Raw genomic sequence first — 15,270 nt, 5'->3', positions numbered from 1 at the left:
CCACTGAGCCCCCCTCCACAAACACACACACACACACACACAAAACGACAGACGAGCTCGCACGTAGACAGGTTGCGGCTGGTTTGTTCCCTCTTGCACGCACGCACACACACAGTCACCGTGACGCAGCCATTATGATCGCGTTCAAAGCCATAACCTGAGGAAAAGAGGGCAGCGCCACATAGGAGGTGGATCCAGGATTTATGGCAAAAAGCCGAGGAAGTAAACAAAGAGCACACTTTTTAATAGGCAAAAGGGAGGAGGGCGGAGGGTGGAGGGGGGGGCTGGAGGGAGTGTGGAGAGATTCCGGTTGGGCAGGATGGCTGGTGTCTCCCACTGGGTCATCTGTCATCCATGTGTCTGACTGGAATAGGGGAAGCACACACACACACACGCATGCACACGCACACACACACACACACACACACACACACACACACACACACACACACAGAGCTCTGGAAATGTTGAGCGTACACGCCCACAGACACACACTCGCGCTCCCACAGGAACTGGGATGGACTGAGAAAAGTATGCCACACACACAGCTAAACGAGCAGATACGGGATATGTATGCGAGCGGATAAATATTCACACACTCGAGAGGAACTTTTCAGAGCAAAATGCCTCCACTATCAATCTTGGAGCGATGAAAGAGAGAGAGAGAGAGAGAGAGAGAGAGAGAAAGAGAGAGAGAGAGAGAGAGAGAGAAAGAAAGCAACACAAAGACACAGTGAGATTTTATTTCACAGGGGCAAATGAATCTAGCCAATGAGCTGCTCCCGTGAGGCCTGCCCTAACCCTCCCTTTCCTGGCAGATTAGCCTATCACGGCATCCTATTGACCTCTTCCACTCCGTGCACCGCCTACGCTACGGGTGAGCCAACATAAAGAAAATATTTCCCTTTTTCTTTTTTTTTTTCTTCCTCCCTTCTTGCTTACACACTTTCTTATTCTCAATAATCACATCCTGATTCTTCCTCTTCCTCGCCTGCCCTCCCTTCATCTGTATGCCTTTCACTTTTCACCACTCCTCCCACCCTCTTGTTTCGCCCTCAACGGCTGACCTGTTATCAGCACACAGGAGCTTTAACGGTCAAAAGAAGAAAAGAAAAGAAAAAAAAGAAGGAAAGAAAAGGAAACACGAAGGACGGATGGCATCCACCAAACCGACTGACCTAACATTTTGGAGATTAAATATTTCCGTCATTTTCTGCTCAAGGTGGTCAGGTGGGAGAGAGAGAGAGAGAGAGAGAGAGAGAGAAAGGGAAAAATAAAATCATGACAGTCCCATTGGCATAAAATTACAGCAATGAGGAGCAGGATTCATGCCATTCAGCAGCTTGCATACACAGGGTAATGAGTAAGAGTTCACCATGTGTTGCTATGGGGACCAGGGCTACTTTTACTGAAGGCGTGCAAAAGAGACAGAGACACAGAAAAGACAGGGAGGAGAGCACTAGGAAGGATACAGAACAGAGGCAGGAGAAGTTTGTGATCTGACAGAGGAGGAGTTACCAGTAGCTAGTAACATGGGGGTGTAGAAGACGAAACGTGATACTGAGAACAAAGTGTCTTTTAAAGAATCTGTAATCAGTGTACAATATTAGTCTCTTTTTAATAGCCTATGTCATTTTTTCAGAGGTCCCAAATGCCAAAAAGACAAAAAATGTATGTGAAAACGCTCTGTTTTTGTGTCTTCCCAAACTGAATAAAGCGTTCAGGAATTCAAAACTGTATTTAGACAGTAACTTTAGTGTGGAATTTACAAGTTCAAGTTAAATGTCTCAGATACTGAACTAAAGATGATTCTCTGCAATCCAGACTCATTAAAAACTGAGTAATAATCCTTTAGTTTGACAATAATAGGCAGCTAAGATGTAGATGCTAACTTTAGCATTGTTAGTGCTTAACGATTAGCCACTCTATCCTCACAGTCATTATAACTCGGTTGTGACTTGTCTCTTAATTTTGCAAGCAATTCTTTCTTCTTCAGAATTCCCAAGGTTGCTCTGTTGCATTGCCGCTCACGACGAGCAATGCAACGGGGCAACTCAAGAACTTCTTCCTGTCTTAAAACACTTTCGTTGCAAGAACTGACCGAGAAATTTGGAGCTTGGTTGTGCTTGTTCTCGACACATCAGCTGAACAGAGCGTTTTTCTCCCTTGGCATCAGATAACTGTTCTGTGATTGGTCAGAAAATTTCAAATGGGTTTGGTCGTACAGAAAAAAAAAGAAGTAATGTTTTTATTCTCACTTTACTATGGGAAGGTCTTCCCAGGAGTTCTGTCCTCGAGTTTGTTGTGAAGTATAAAACGTCCTGGTCGGAACAAACTACATTCCTGCCACCTCAAGTAAACAAAGATTTTTCTCAGTTTTTCCAGAGTATATACAGTCGTTTACTTCAAAATAGAGTCCCAGGTTTAAAGCATCCTTCATATGCAGCCATAGCATAACCTCACTTCACCATTCAAATCAAATTAAAAGTTTATATTTCATTTCTTTTGAACTACAGATTACCAAATGTGATCCAAACTTACTGAAAACGATCAAACAGCCAATTATGTCAGAATCAGAAGAACTGGTCTAAAAACGATAATCATTTATTGCCTTTACCAACATAGAGGAGCAACTCCAGAACTACTTCCTTTCTCACTTCAAAATAAGAGTAGTTAATACAGAACATAACACATGTCATTATAATAGCCTAAACTTTCATGCAGATAACGACTTCACAAGATGGGTGCTGCTCAGACGAGAACTATTGTGGTGCCACATGACAACTACATCAGAATGCGTAAGAAAGAGCCACACTGTGGTACTTCCTGTGAAAGTAAAGGAGAAAAACTACACTGATTTGTGGCATGAAAACTGTTGAGTTACCAGCATGCTGCATCAGAAATCCCCCAGCTGTGAAACACAGGCGTCATTTCTTAAATTTTTTTTTATTTTTTAGAAGGATTGTCTGAACTGGAATTTCACCAGGATTCTGCGGCAGGGCAGCGAAACAATAAAAGAGAGCAAACAAGGACCCGCGTAGACCAGACTGCGGCCACCTGGGGGTCACGACCTGCCCACGACCTCGTCAGACGAGTGCGCCGGCTGGAGGGTGCATGCAGGAGAGGCAGGGAGGGACAGGGGACCGCTGGCGGTGGGGGTCTCTCTCTGCTGCAGGGTGGACACATTTATAAATGCCAGAGGGCCTTCACTGTGCTGTCACCAGCACCGGTGTAACAACTTTGTGTTCGTGCGTGTTTGAGAGTGTCTGTGTATATGGCCTGAGATGAGTGTTGGGGGCGGGGGGGTCTGGGTGGGATGAACCGGCTCTGGTCGGAGCCCCCCTCCCTCCCTCGTTAACAAGCTGCCTCTGTAACCCACAGGATATTGCTGTATACATGTAAACAACAAACAGAGAGCGAACCCGCAATGCCGCCGCCGCCGGAGGAGCATTCCTACCTCTGATGTCCTTCAAGCGCAAATAGTAAAGCCACTGTGGCCATTTTGTTTTTGTTTAGTCTTTCCCCCCACACCCCCCATTTTTTGGTGTAAAAAAAGTTGGACTCGAGTGGTTTGATTTTGCTGCGTTTAATCACAGCTGGAGCAGAGGAGGAAGGAGGAAATGAAGGAAGCGATATGACAGAAGGGGCAGTGTGTGGCAGGCTGGATCCGCTGTTTTTACGGGCCGATTTCTTTTTCTTTTTTTGGCAGGGAGTAGCCAAGGTCAGCTGATAAACACTACATTCACGAAGCAGGATTGCAGGATGGTGGACATTCTGAAAGCCACCACACACACACACACACACACACACACACACACACACACACACACAAATACCCTGAGCCCCATTCAGCCAGTCAGAACCCGGCATTCGCCTCAATTAATCACTGGAATTGTTACACCATGGTAATACAGAAAACAATCTCCATGATCACACGCACAAACAAAATTTCAAATTGCTATCATCCATCTCACCTGCCCCTGTTAAAAGCAGAGGAGTGGGTGGTGGTGGTGGTGGTGGTGGGGAGGGAGAGAGGGTGTATGATGGCTGAACCATTCGTTGGCCTCCCTCTCCTCCACCCGCTCCGTTTCTGTTCTCCAGACCCAGCCGGCGAGTTGATGGTGAAAAATTAACTGCAGGCGGCCAAACAAGTAAAGGCACCGGGGCGAAGGGAAGTGGGGTGAGGTGGGGTGAGTGGAGGAGGTGGCGGAGGGGGGATCAATGTGCGGCATCCGTGGCGGGAGCAGCTATGTAAAACACTCGCCTTAAGTCGGCCGCATCCGGTTAATATTTAATCCCTCCATCCATCTCCACAAAGAGCGTTTCCCTTTTCGCTTTAGCTGCCGTTTACTTTGATTACACAAAACGGTTCGGAGGGGGGTTGGCTGGGGTGGGGCGGGGGCAGATAAGAGAACACGGTGAGGTGATTTGCATGGGGATGGGGAAAAAAAATATTCTCAGGTTTGATAATCGCTCGGAGCGGCATAATGCTGGAGTGAGACTGAATGGAGGCAGGCCTGAGGAAGGAATGAAATAAAAAGAGGAGAAGGTGGGAGAAAAGGCCAAGAGAGATGATAGTTTTGTCATGATGAAAACGACTGAAGCTAGAGGAAAAAATAGAGAGAGAGATAGAGAGAGAAATCTCTCAGAGGGTTTTCCTTATTTAAAACAAGTGATATGCAAATAAAGCAAGAGAAGCAGGAAAAATAAAACACACACACACGCACGCGCACACGCACACGCACACGTACACACACACACACACACACACACACAAAACAGTGATGTTATCTTTCCCGGTTATTTTTTTTGGCAAATGATTTCTAGGGAGGAAAAAAAAAATCCAAAAGACTAACTCCCAAGTGAACATGCAAATCCATCTGTGTGTTCCTGGGGAGCTTTTTTTTTTTTTTTTTTTTTAACTCGCTCACTCTCGTGTTGCTTTTTAAGCGTTGCTGTTTTTGCTTCCTCCTTCAGCCGATTGAAGCCTTCCCCGTGTTTACTCTGCGGCAGCACTGAAAACTGCATTCATTACAGAGTCTGAGCAATAACTACAGTCAACGGCATGACACATCACCATAGAATTAGTAAACATGATGGTGAATTCCATACTGTATGTAGAAAATATAGGCTCTCCCTCTTTATTCCTCATGCTTGCAGGAATCAATGTCCCGCTGACTTAACCATTTCCGTTAAAGCTTTCCAATCAAAGAAAAAAAGTTCAACTGCATACTAAAGACCCTCATAAACCAAGACAAGTGGGTAGGCAGATGCCAAATAAATTAGCGTTTCACTTTCTTGCAGTAAAACCGTGAGACGGTCGACTAGAGATTCACCGATCACTCGACCAGACGTCGGAATACGAAAGATTTTCCATTTGATTGATGCTCAACAGATCAAATGCGGAAAAACCTACCATAAACCACTGCATGTATTTTAACTCACTATTGGATTAAAAATATTTGCATCTTTCAAAGAATCTGTGGTGCATTTTTTCCTCTTTTAAGGGTAACAAAGTTAGATCACAATGGGTGTCACAGAGAAAAGGCTTGATTGAAGCATCTTTGCTGTTGATACTCAAGCGCACATTTGTCAAAGTGAGCCATCAAGATGTGCAAAAAGTTTGCAAAAGCATGTCCATCAACTTGTTTGATTAAAGCCAGTGAACAGAGGGGGAACCAACAACTCAAATCAGTAAGTCTGCAGACGGTACTTTGCAAGGCAAGTGCAGCACATATCATGCACGAAATGGATCCAAACACTCATACAAACACAACGAGAGATGAAATGAGGCTTGTTAACCTGCCAGATCTGAGAGAGCTGAAAGATTTATATTCAAAATAGCTGGTGTAAGGCAAGGTACTGCTTCTTGAGGCACCATTTCTGTCTATTTGGGTTGCAAAGCAGGAAGCATTTAGCAAGCAGTAATACCAGCACGCTGGTCGTCAACAGATGTACAATAATCGTGATCCTGGGTGCTACCATTGATCAAGAGATGGGGAAATGGAGGATCTGACTGTTATTTCTCTCACAAGTTGACAGCTGGACCTAGAAAAGGGGGTGGGGTGGGGTACTAGAGGGACGGAGGGACGTGTGAGTGAGTCCGGAGGGGCGCTCGGCCGGCCAGGCAGTAATTCTTAATTGACACCTGTCAGGATAATGGCAGCAGTCGCAGCTGTTGTGGGAGAATTTGTCCGTCGTCCCGTTCATCTGTCAGCTTAAATATCCTTCCTAAAAGCCTCACCCCAGCACTCCTCCTTCCCACGCAAAAACAAAAACACCACAACACCAGCGACCAAGATCGTCATTTAGCTGGTACTCCCGAGCACCTTGACATCAAGAAAACCCGATTTTACTTATCGCTTAGCGTTACCAAAACATTGCTTGGATAATCTGTTATTTGCAGGGAAAAGCAGCTTAAAACTCAAAAGACCGCCCAGCGGAAACCCCCTCTCCATCTCGCCGTGACTTCTGCCTGATGAGACGAAGGAGGGAACGGGAAGTTTTTTGCCTTAAACGAAAGCTCAAAAGTAAAGTTTCTCTTCGGTTCCGAGAGAAGAAAAAGGCACATGAGAGGCGGGAAAGCTCGAAAGAAAGAGGAGAGAGAGCGCTATGAAACGGGAGACACGTGAAAGAGATGGAGAGGCAGAGATGTGAGGAGGATCCAGAGAAGAAGAAGAAGAAGTGGGGGAAGGGAGGGTGCACAGGGGTATGGGTGTCCCTGGATAGGGCTTTGGTTCTTCTGTAGAGGGCCTCGTCTCGTTTGTCTTGTTTGTTTGTTGGCATCAAAGGGCTGCCTCTCACTCCCCCTGCTAACTGATGTAATGAGTGGGTAAGCTACATGTTTTTTTGTTTTGTTTTTTTCTGGGGTTTTTTCAAGCGCCGAGGAACTCAAATACTTATTAGACAAAATATTCTGTAATTGCTCATCTTTTATTGATAGTAGTAACATGTTAAATTTGGCTCTGGCAGACTTGCTCGTAGCCTCTTGAGGAGGCACGGCGCTGATCAAGAAAGCAAATTTACCCACAGCTAATGTAATACTTTACTTAAGAAAATTTGAGATATCAATTTTTGAGCCTTAAATGTTGCATGACTAGTTCTCTCGAACATTTCCCCTCTTATCTTCCTCATGTCTCCAACTATGTGCCAGACGAGGAAGGAAAGAAAAAAAAAAACATATCAACAGTTTTCTATTAATGAGCTCTTAAGTCTTACATCCCCGCTGTGGACCCTTAACAAAATGTAATTACTCAGCACAACACCACTATTACATCGTAATTAAGCACACTTCGCATAGAGCTGATAACAGTGACAGGAAGCAATTTATCAAAGCTTTTTTTTTTTTTCCTTATCGGAATTTCTCAACAAAAAAAGTTCAGAGAAGAGTTTGTTTCTGCTGCTGCAATATTTTTAAAAAACGGGAAGAGGGGAAAAAAATACTTTATTTGGGTGGAAATTGTTTTTCTATGGCAGTCAGCAATAAGACTGCTTGTCAGCCCCAGTCCCAGAGGGCTGCTTTCTATCTGTTTCAGACTTGATTTTCTCAGACTTGGATTTCTTTTTTTTTTTTTTTTTTTTCCTTTTCAGATCCCATGACTTGCTGCTGTTTTTATGTGCTGCAAGGCAGGCAACAAAGCACATCTGGCTGCTTTAATGATATGATTTCCCATCATACTAAGCCACCTCCATTATGACCTCCCACAGAGACATGCTGGCTGCACTTAAGCATTAGGTATAGGTGTGTGTCTGTGAATGTGCGAGTGTCTGACGGTGTTTATGGTTCACGGTGCGCATGTGTGTTTTAAAGTGCGGCGAGGGGCAACAGACTGCGAGCGGTGGCGGGAGCGCGCCCCCCCGGGGAAAAGGATTTTAGTCAGAACACCCAGAAAAAGAATTGTAAAGAAATACATATTTTAAAAAAAAACGACAAAATCTGGTGTTAAGATATAACAGTGAAAACTAACGTGAATGGAGAAACCTCAAGATTAGCTGTTTTTCCCGTTTGATTATCTATGCTGACTTTAGGTTAGAATACCAAAGCAAGCCTTAGAGTTAGGCACGGGCCGATTACCGATAAAATAAAGTTTGTGAAAAATCACAAACATTTTTCAACGTGCCATCCTTCGAGGAGGAAGTGCAGGAGTTTTCTGCCCGTCTCTGTAGGTTTCCAGTTGTGTCATCCTCCATTTTTGGATGATGAATTGAAAAGTGCTCTAAAAGCTTGGGACGGGTGAAGATCGCAACAAAACTGAATCTGTTTTTTTTTTTTTTTTATCTACAGGATCAGTTGCCTCACAGAAAAGTGTGATAAAATGTCACGAGTTATATGACATTTTATCTGCAACAATTGGGATTGGAAGGACTAAAGAACAATGCATCATTTACGTATAATTACACATAAACAGGGTGATCTTTGTGGCAATAAAGGCCACACATTTGCTATAAATGCAGCCTTTGAGACAGATCTGAAAGCTGATCACCATTCGCCACGGCAGTGTTCTTGAAAATGATTCCTTTGCTAGTAATGGCGCTGCATGTAACAGCCTTAATTTAGTGCTTTGCTAACAAGAAAATCTCTGACAAACGTTAACTGAACTGGCGTACGCCTGTTATCAACTAAAAGCGAGGTTCTAGAAAGTTAGGTTAGTTTTTTCCATTACGCCATTCATAAAGTTCAAAATCCTGCTAACGAGGTGTCAGCGTGGGGTTTTCCTCGAACTGGAGGAGCAGTAACCGGCAGAGTGACGCCCCTTCCCCATGGTCAGCAGGTCGAAAGGAGGCGACAACGGAACCATATTTGGTGGAAAAGAATCCGTCGCTTGTCACTTATGCTAACATCCAAAAAGACACGAGCTACATATCTGTAAAGCAGTGGAACGCAGGCTTGTGTTCTTTAAACATCAAGGTAACAATGAGTGTATTATATTATGACTTTAATAAGCACTATGTTATATTATTTATGCAGGTGTAAAAACAATTTGCTTCAAATAAAATCTTTGTGTAAGTGCTGTGATACTGTGATATTTTACTCAAGGTTGACACACAGCCATGATCTCATTCTAGTCCATGGCTTGCAAAGGCACATGTGGTTACTTGAGGCATTAAAAAGGAGCAAGCTGAGCATGTTTGACCTCCGACCCCCCCAGAATCCCAGATGTAAATTTAAACTATCGTTTTCAGAGGCCGGCGCAGGAACAAAAAAAAAGAAAAAAAAAAGGCTATTGACCAGGTCAGCTGAAGCCCACCTGCTAACTACAGCGCCGCAAGCTCTCGCTGTGCCAAACACACACACACACACTCACTCAGAGGGTGTGTGGAACACACCGGAAGCGTACAAACCGAACAGGCAGCAGGGGGATCAATAGGTGGTCCCAGTTTTTTCAAGGCTTTTGATTGGAAATGGCTAAAAATATGCTAGACGAGAGAAAACCCTGACCGTTCCAGCTCTTTTTCCTGATCCAATGAGGTGACGGCAGCGGCGGTGGTGGTTCGAGGCAGGAGTGGGGAGGGCGGGGATGAGAAGCGAAGGCTGGCCGTGCTAAAGAGGATGACTAAGTTGGCGTGGTCGCCGTTGCGCTCGTTTGAGTTATTCATTCCAGGAAAACTGACACCGGTCAGCACGGAGGCACACACACTCATGGTCTCGGCTGTTTTTGCTTCTTTGACACACACACAGACACACGCGCACACTTTTCCTCTCTTTTTTTTTTTGGCAAAGCTCAAACACCAACAGTTGACTCAGACACTGTGAAACCTTTGAAATTGTAAGTCCCTCCAGATTCCTTTTCAGATGGTTGCAGGAAGTAGTTGGTCAAATAAAAAAACTGGTATTTAGAGGGATTAAATCAGAAAGGTGGTGTGTGTGTGTGCGTGTGTGTGTGTAGGGTGGGTGGGCATAAATCTCTACTTGCTGATTATTTTGAGGGGAGGACTATCACATAACAGCGTCGTCAACCGGGAGCACAAAGGTCGCCGTGTAATCTGATCTGCCCCGAACATGCAAAGTCATTAATCCCCGGGCACTGCGATTCTCCGGGTCGGAATAAACCGGAGGCCTTCAGTGAGCTGGCTGGAGAGAGGAAGCTTGTGTGTGTGTGTGTGTGTGTGTGTGTTCAGCTGAAGTACATGGAAACTGTTTTGATTTACAAGCAACACATGTGAAAAACGTAAAAAGCTCCCCCACAGGATGTCTAGAACGTTAAGAAAAAAACAAAACATAAAACACGACTCTTAGGACCGCTTCGGCGAGTTGATACACCAAGAGGCCTGAACCGTGTCATTGACAAATAACAATAATATCAATAAATATGGAAAACGTCCACAATGGCGACTTAGAGGAACATTTCGAGTGGGGATTTTTTTGTGGAAATGGACGCGCCGTTTAAAGAAAGAAAAAACAAAATCGTATCTAACGTGCCAACAGAAAAAAGGGCCGGGACATGTCGGAGCAGGTCCGGGTACTCTTATTACGACCTTACGAGGACAGTGGGAGTAAAAGACGGGCGGGGGGCATGCCGAGGTCATTAACTGGCATTGTCTCCTGACGTGATTAGTCAGGTAGCAAAGTCCATTTGTCACCTGCACTGGTAAATTGAGTCGGTGCTGCACTAGGGGCTACGGGGACTGTATAATATCAACTTGATTACATCAAGGCAGCTGCGGACTTGACACCTTACTGAATTTGTCAGCATTAATCGTTAGGGCCTGTCACAAATCCATCAGCTCCGCAGATAATTAGGGCTCTCTCTAATGAAGCCAACAGGAAGCAACCTTACATCCACCAACACCCCCCCACACACACACAGATCCCCCTACTTCCCTCCGTCTCAGCGGCACCACAAGCACCCCTTATCCACCCTTTCCAAGCTGAACACACACACACACACACACACACACACACACACACACGCTTCTCTGTCTTATAATTAACCAGCGTGTTTCAAAAGACGAAGCAGTGACTATCTGATCTGAGCAGATCCGAGAACCGCCTCGGATGAAAGGCAGAGCCACTCCTTTTTCTGTCCTCCGCTCGTCCCTCGTCTTCGCCGCCTCGAAAACAAAGTGGTTTGCCGGGAATGGAGGGAAGAGGGGGAGGGAGGGAGGGACGGCCGCAAGGTGTCACGCTGAGCAGGAGGACGACACTTCCGGGATCGGAGGGTCACGGAAGTAACGGAACGCGTTCGGTAAAAACCCGCGACTGGATCCGGCTCTGCCCGGCCGAAAACGAAAGGGCCCACATGTTTGTTTGTTTCGCCTCCCTTTAACTCCAAAGCGTTGAGACAGAGACTCTGAATGTTTTGAAAAGTTTTGTAAAAAAATATAGATTTCTTCAAAAAAAAAAAAGTATTGCAAATTTCTTATTTGATATGTAGCAAGAAATTATGTTTGAGTTGCAGAGAAAACGCAAAAAAATATAGTGTAGTAAATGTATCTACTCATAAAAGTTTGAGCAACTTGACAGTAAAACGTTACAAAATCTTTTCTGTATGTAAATACCAACATAATATTATTTACGTGGGTGTGAAATTAATAGTAATCCGCACCAAAACTCTTTTTTTGTTTGTTTCTTTTTTTAAATCATGTGACGTCTGATTTTTGCCACCGATAGCAGTTTGAGATGTGGCACACAGGGAGGAAGCTACAGGTCAGTGCCAACTCCCAGTAGAGCATCAGGCCAGACTACAGTGTGTGTGTGTGTGGGGGTGTGCGTGTGTGTGTGTGTGAAGTACAAGTGGAAGTCCTTATCTGGACTCTCGTTTTCCTGGGAGAACGGAGGAAGACCCTCCGTTTGATCGACCGTCACGAGCCGTGATGTTTGCGGCTCCCGGCGGACGCTTAGCTGGATCTGTGGCGTTTATGTGTGCGTTTTTGATGTGAGGAAAAGAAGGGGGCGGGGAGGTCACGTCGGTGTCGCGTCACGCACGCCTGGCTCTTCATAACCCTCGAAAACCACGCGCGGAAAAGCACAGCAAGCCCTGGAAGTGGAAATCCGAATTCCCCGGCTTCCCAGTGTGGCCCAGCGATTCCAGGAAGACTGTTCAGTCGGAGAATCGTCTCCATCTCACAGTCCCTCTGCTCCTCTTCCTCCTCCTCCTCCTCAACATCATCACAATGATAAAACCCGCTGAGTTCAAAGTCCTCGGCGGCCGGGCCTCCCGTACGACCTGCTCTGCACCTCATATAAAAAAAATAAATAAAAAAAAATCTCTTTAAAATTCTGTAACTGTCTTTTGTTCGCTGCAGTTGTTAATGCCTAACTTCAAAGGCTCAGCCTCATTAGCACAGAGGTAGAAAAGCCCCTGTCACTCATTTACATTTGTTTAAAGGCTGCAGAGGGGAGTGGGGGGTGATGGTTGGTGGTGGTGGTGGTTGTGTGGGGGGTTCAGATCCAAATCCAAACTAGTACATGTCAACCTTGTGGGGTCCTTTTTCCCAATAACTGCTTCTATCAGCTGGTCACTTTGCTAAACATCACAGCATAGGGGTATATCTGCTCTAGCTGGGAGCGTGGGATAAATCTGGAAGAGAATTTTCTTATTTGTGTCTGAAAAGAAAAAAAGAACAAACAAGTAGTGCATACACCCTACTGTACAACGCGCTGGCCAATCACAGGAGAGAAAGAATGATTCCACTTAGAAGCACCAACACAACGCCACAGGAGATCTTTCCTACCTGTGGCCATCAAAGTGCAGAATCACGATCACAACAGACTCCAATGTATTTTTTTTATTTTTGTACACACACGTGCCAACTTCAGATTCATCTAATGCTGTGTTTACTGAGATCGAATGGGTGCACCTCATTTTGCACTGATTTATACTGACTCTTTCCAAATTGTGGGTTTTCTACTGTTTTTCTATTTTAATATTTTTTTGTTTTTGTCTCCCAAATTACAAATATTCACATAAATAGAGTGACTGTAGCAAAAGTATTTCACTCTGGTCTTGTTAATAGTCCTACACTTACACATGCACATCAAAATAAACAAGCGGATGCTTCTAGCCCTGTTTTTTATACTAAATTCCCAACTTTATAAGATTGTTTTGGCCTAAATTAAAAAAAAAAATACATGCAATAATAATAATGATAATAAAAATAATAATGATAAAATAGACGATCTTCACGTGTGTCTGATTGGCCAACGCTGCAGCCTTCATGGAGGGGATTTATTGATGTTTATCGGGGATGAACAGATCAAAGAGTGCCACATGACAGGCGATCAATCACGCATCAAATCAAGGATGGCAATCTTCTAATAAAACCGAAAAAAAAGAGGGAGAGGGGAAAAACCGACTCTCTGTGTCAATTATTCATCATTACTCACTCACTCACTCTCAAAACCTCTAAAACTCCCCTCCCCGCTTTTATCCTCACAACAACATACCATTTAGTTTATCTCACTATTCTTAAAAGTTTCCAGGGGGGAAGAAAAAGTGGCTGGATCCGTGCGTCTTTTGCGCAGTTTGGGTCACTTTATCCAAACTAATGTGAGTCACGGGTGACAAGACGGACGGATTAGAAATGTGTGTGTGTGTGTGTGTGTGTTTTTAAACAACTAATAGCCTACTAAAACGTGGAAACAAAAATGAAATGTGAAGTGTTTCAGAAAGAAGAAAGGTTTAGAAGGGAAGGAGCGGGCTGTACCTGCTGATCGCCGCGGCTCTTGCTGCTTTCTCCTCGGCATAGTGACCGTCACCTTCCACGGAGCTTCTCATGCAGGAATATTTATTTAATTTATGTATTAAAAAAAAAAAAAAAAGAAAAAAAAAAGACGAGTCAAAGTCTGATCAGATTTGAGGAATCATCCTTTTTCTGAGGCTCAAAAAAGAAAAAGAAAAAAAGAAAAAAGCACCAGGCTTCTCGTTTCTCTGTTGGATGTGGATGATGGCTGGGGGGTCGGCTTCAGCGAAACTGAGGGTTCGGTCAGCTCCCGAAACCTCCGTGTCCATCAAATATCATCTTCCTTCATTTCTCTCGTTGGCCGGCAATAAAAATAAATAATAATAATAAAAACAATTACAGTGTTAATAATAATAAAGAAAAAATAAAGCACCAAAAAAAAAAAAAAAATTAAGTTTTCAGTTCACTCCTTTTTTTTGTGTGTGGAAAAAAATAAATCCCCCTATAATAATCTCTAGTCCCGGTTGAAGGGGTGGGGGGGAGAGAGATAGTTTGCTGCGCCTTTTAACGCACGCCAAAACTATATATATATATATATTTATATATATATATAAAGGGTGATTTCATCAAACAAATAAGGTCCGATGTGAGGGAGCAGTCTCCACTGATGCTCCCGTTTCCTTCTTTTCTTTACCCAGACACCTAAAAAGAAAGGAAGAAAACAGACAGAGAGCAAGACGTTAAGATGGGTTCATGGCAACCTCGTCCCTTGCACACCACCTCAGCCCGGATCCAGCGTCAGCCGTCCGGCGGAGACTTTTCCCTTCCCCTCCTCTCCTCTCCCATTTGAGAGAAAAAGAAGAAGAAGGAAAAAGAGAAACAGGGGAACAATAAACTGAGACCTGCACTCTCGTACTTACGCTTTTAAGAGTGGTGCGAATAATTTCCACGCCTCATCTCGGACAGAGTCGGTGTGGTTTTTCTTTATTTTAAGGATCACAGCTTCATGCGGTGAAGAGGCGCATCCGAGCTTCGCGCCCCCCCACCCCCAAAAATATATATATATATATATAAAAAAGAAAACACTCGGATCAGATCAGATCTGATCAGATCACATCGACAGGAGCGAAAAAACGTCTGCGTCTTTTAGAAAGAAGAAGAAGAACAAGAAGGAGGAGAAGAAGAAGAAAGAAACTCCAGGGGACTGATCCGAGGTCGCTCTCCCGAAAGGAGAGGAGGTGGGAAAAAATGGGGGAAACGCGGTGGATCTGGAAGCTGTTTCAGACAGTCTCAACTGATAGACAGACGCATCGAGTGGCTTTTCCTGCTACAGTTTTTACTCCTCCCCTCTCCGCAAGCGTCACCCCTGACAGAGGAGCCTACCTGTCAATCTTTTTAATTGTCTTGTTTTCTCTCTCTCTCTCTCGTTTTCTCCCCCTCTCTTTCTCTCTCTCTCTTCCTCCCTCTCTCTCCTCTTGCTTTAAAAATACTAAACCTCCGTTTTAGAGACAAATGGAAGTCTTCTGGAACCCAAACTTACATCCAGGCAGGGCTGCGTCCAGAAAGTTTGGAAAAGGGGGCAGTCAGAATGGGGGGAGGCACCCGAAAAAAAAGGAGTTTTATTGTGCTGCTGCTGCAAAAATAAAT

The 15,270-nt window shown here is 44.4% G+C and overlaps 1 protein-coding gene across 3 annotated transcripts in view; it reads right to left on the bottom strand.

Annotated features, from left to right (window-relative positions):
• Positions 1-15,270, bottom strand: part of LOC103478282 (teashirt homolog 1) — a 50,888-nt gene that overhangs the window by 32,176 nt on the left and 3,442 nt on the right. Inside the window, exons 1-2 of one of the 3 annotated variants that reach the window (XM_017309588.1) lie at positions 14,544-15,077; positions 13,648-14,325 (exon numbers count right to left, since the gene is read on the bottom strand). In XM_017309588.1, coding sequence (XP_017165077.1) covers positions 13,648-13,687 — 40 coding nt within the window. In that variant the 5' untranslated portion in view covers positions 13,688-14,325; positions 14,544-15,077. Of the gene's footprint in view, positions 1-3,974; positions 4,254-13,647; positions 14,326-14,543; positions 15,078-15,270 lie in introns of those variants that run through there. The other 2 variants (XM_017309589.1, XM_017309587.1) reach the window with 2 other exon arrangements.

This window comes from Poecilia reticulata, linkage group LG16, assembly GCF_000633615.1.
Source record: "Poecilia reticulata strain Guanapo linkage group LG16, Guppy_female_1.0+MT, whole genome shotgun sequence".
In the NCBI taxonomy this organism is placed as follows: Eukaryota; Metazoa; Chordata; class Actinopteri; order Cyprinodontiformes; family Poeciliidae; genus Poecilia; species Poecilia reticulata.
The sequence above is the reverse complement of the archived record's forward strand: the minus strand, read 5'-3'. Positions and strand labels throughout refer to the sequence as shown.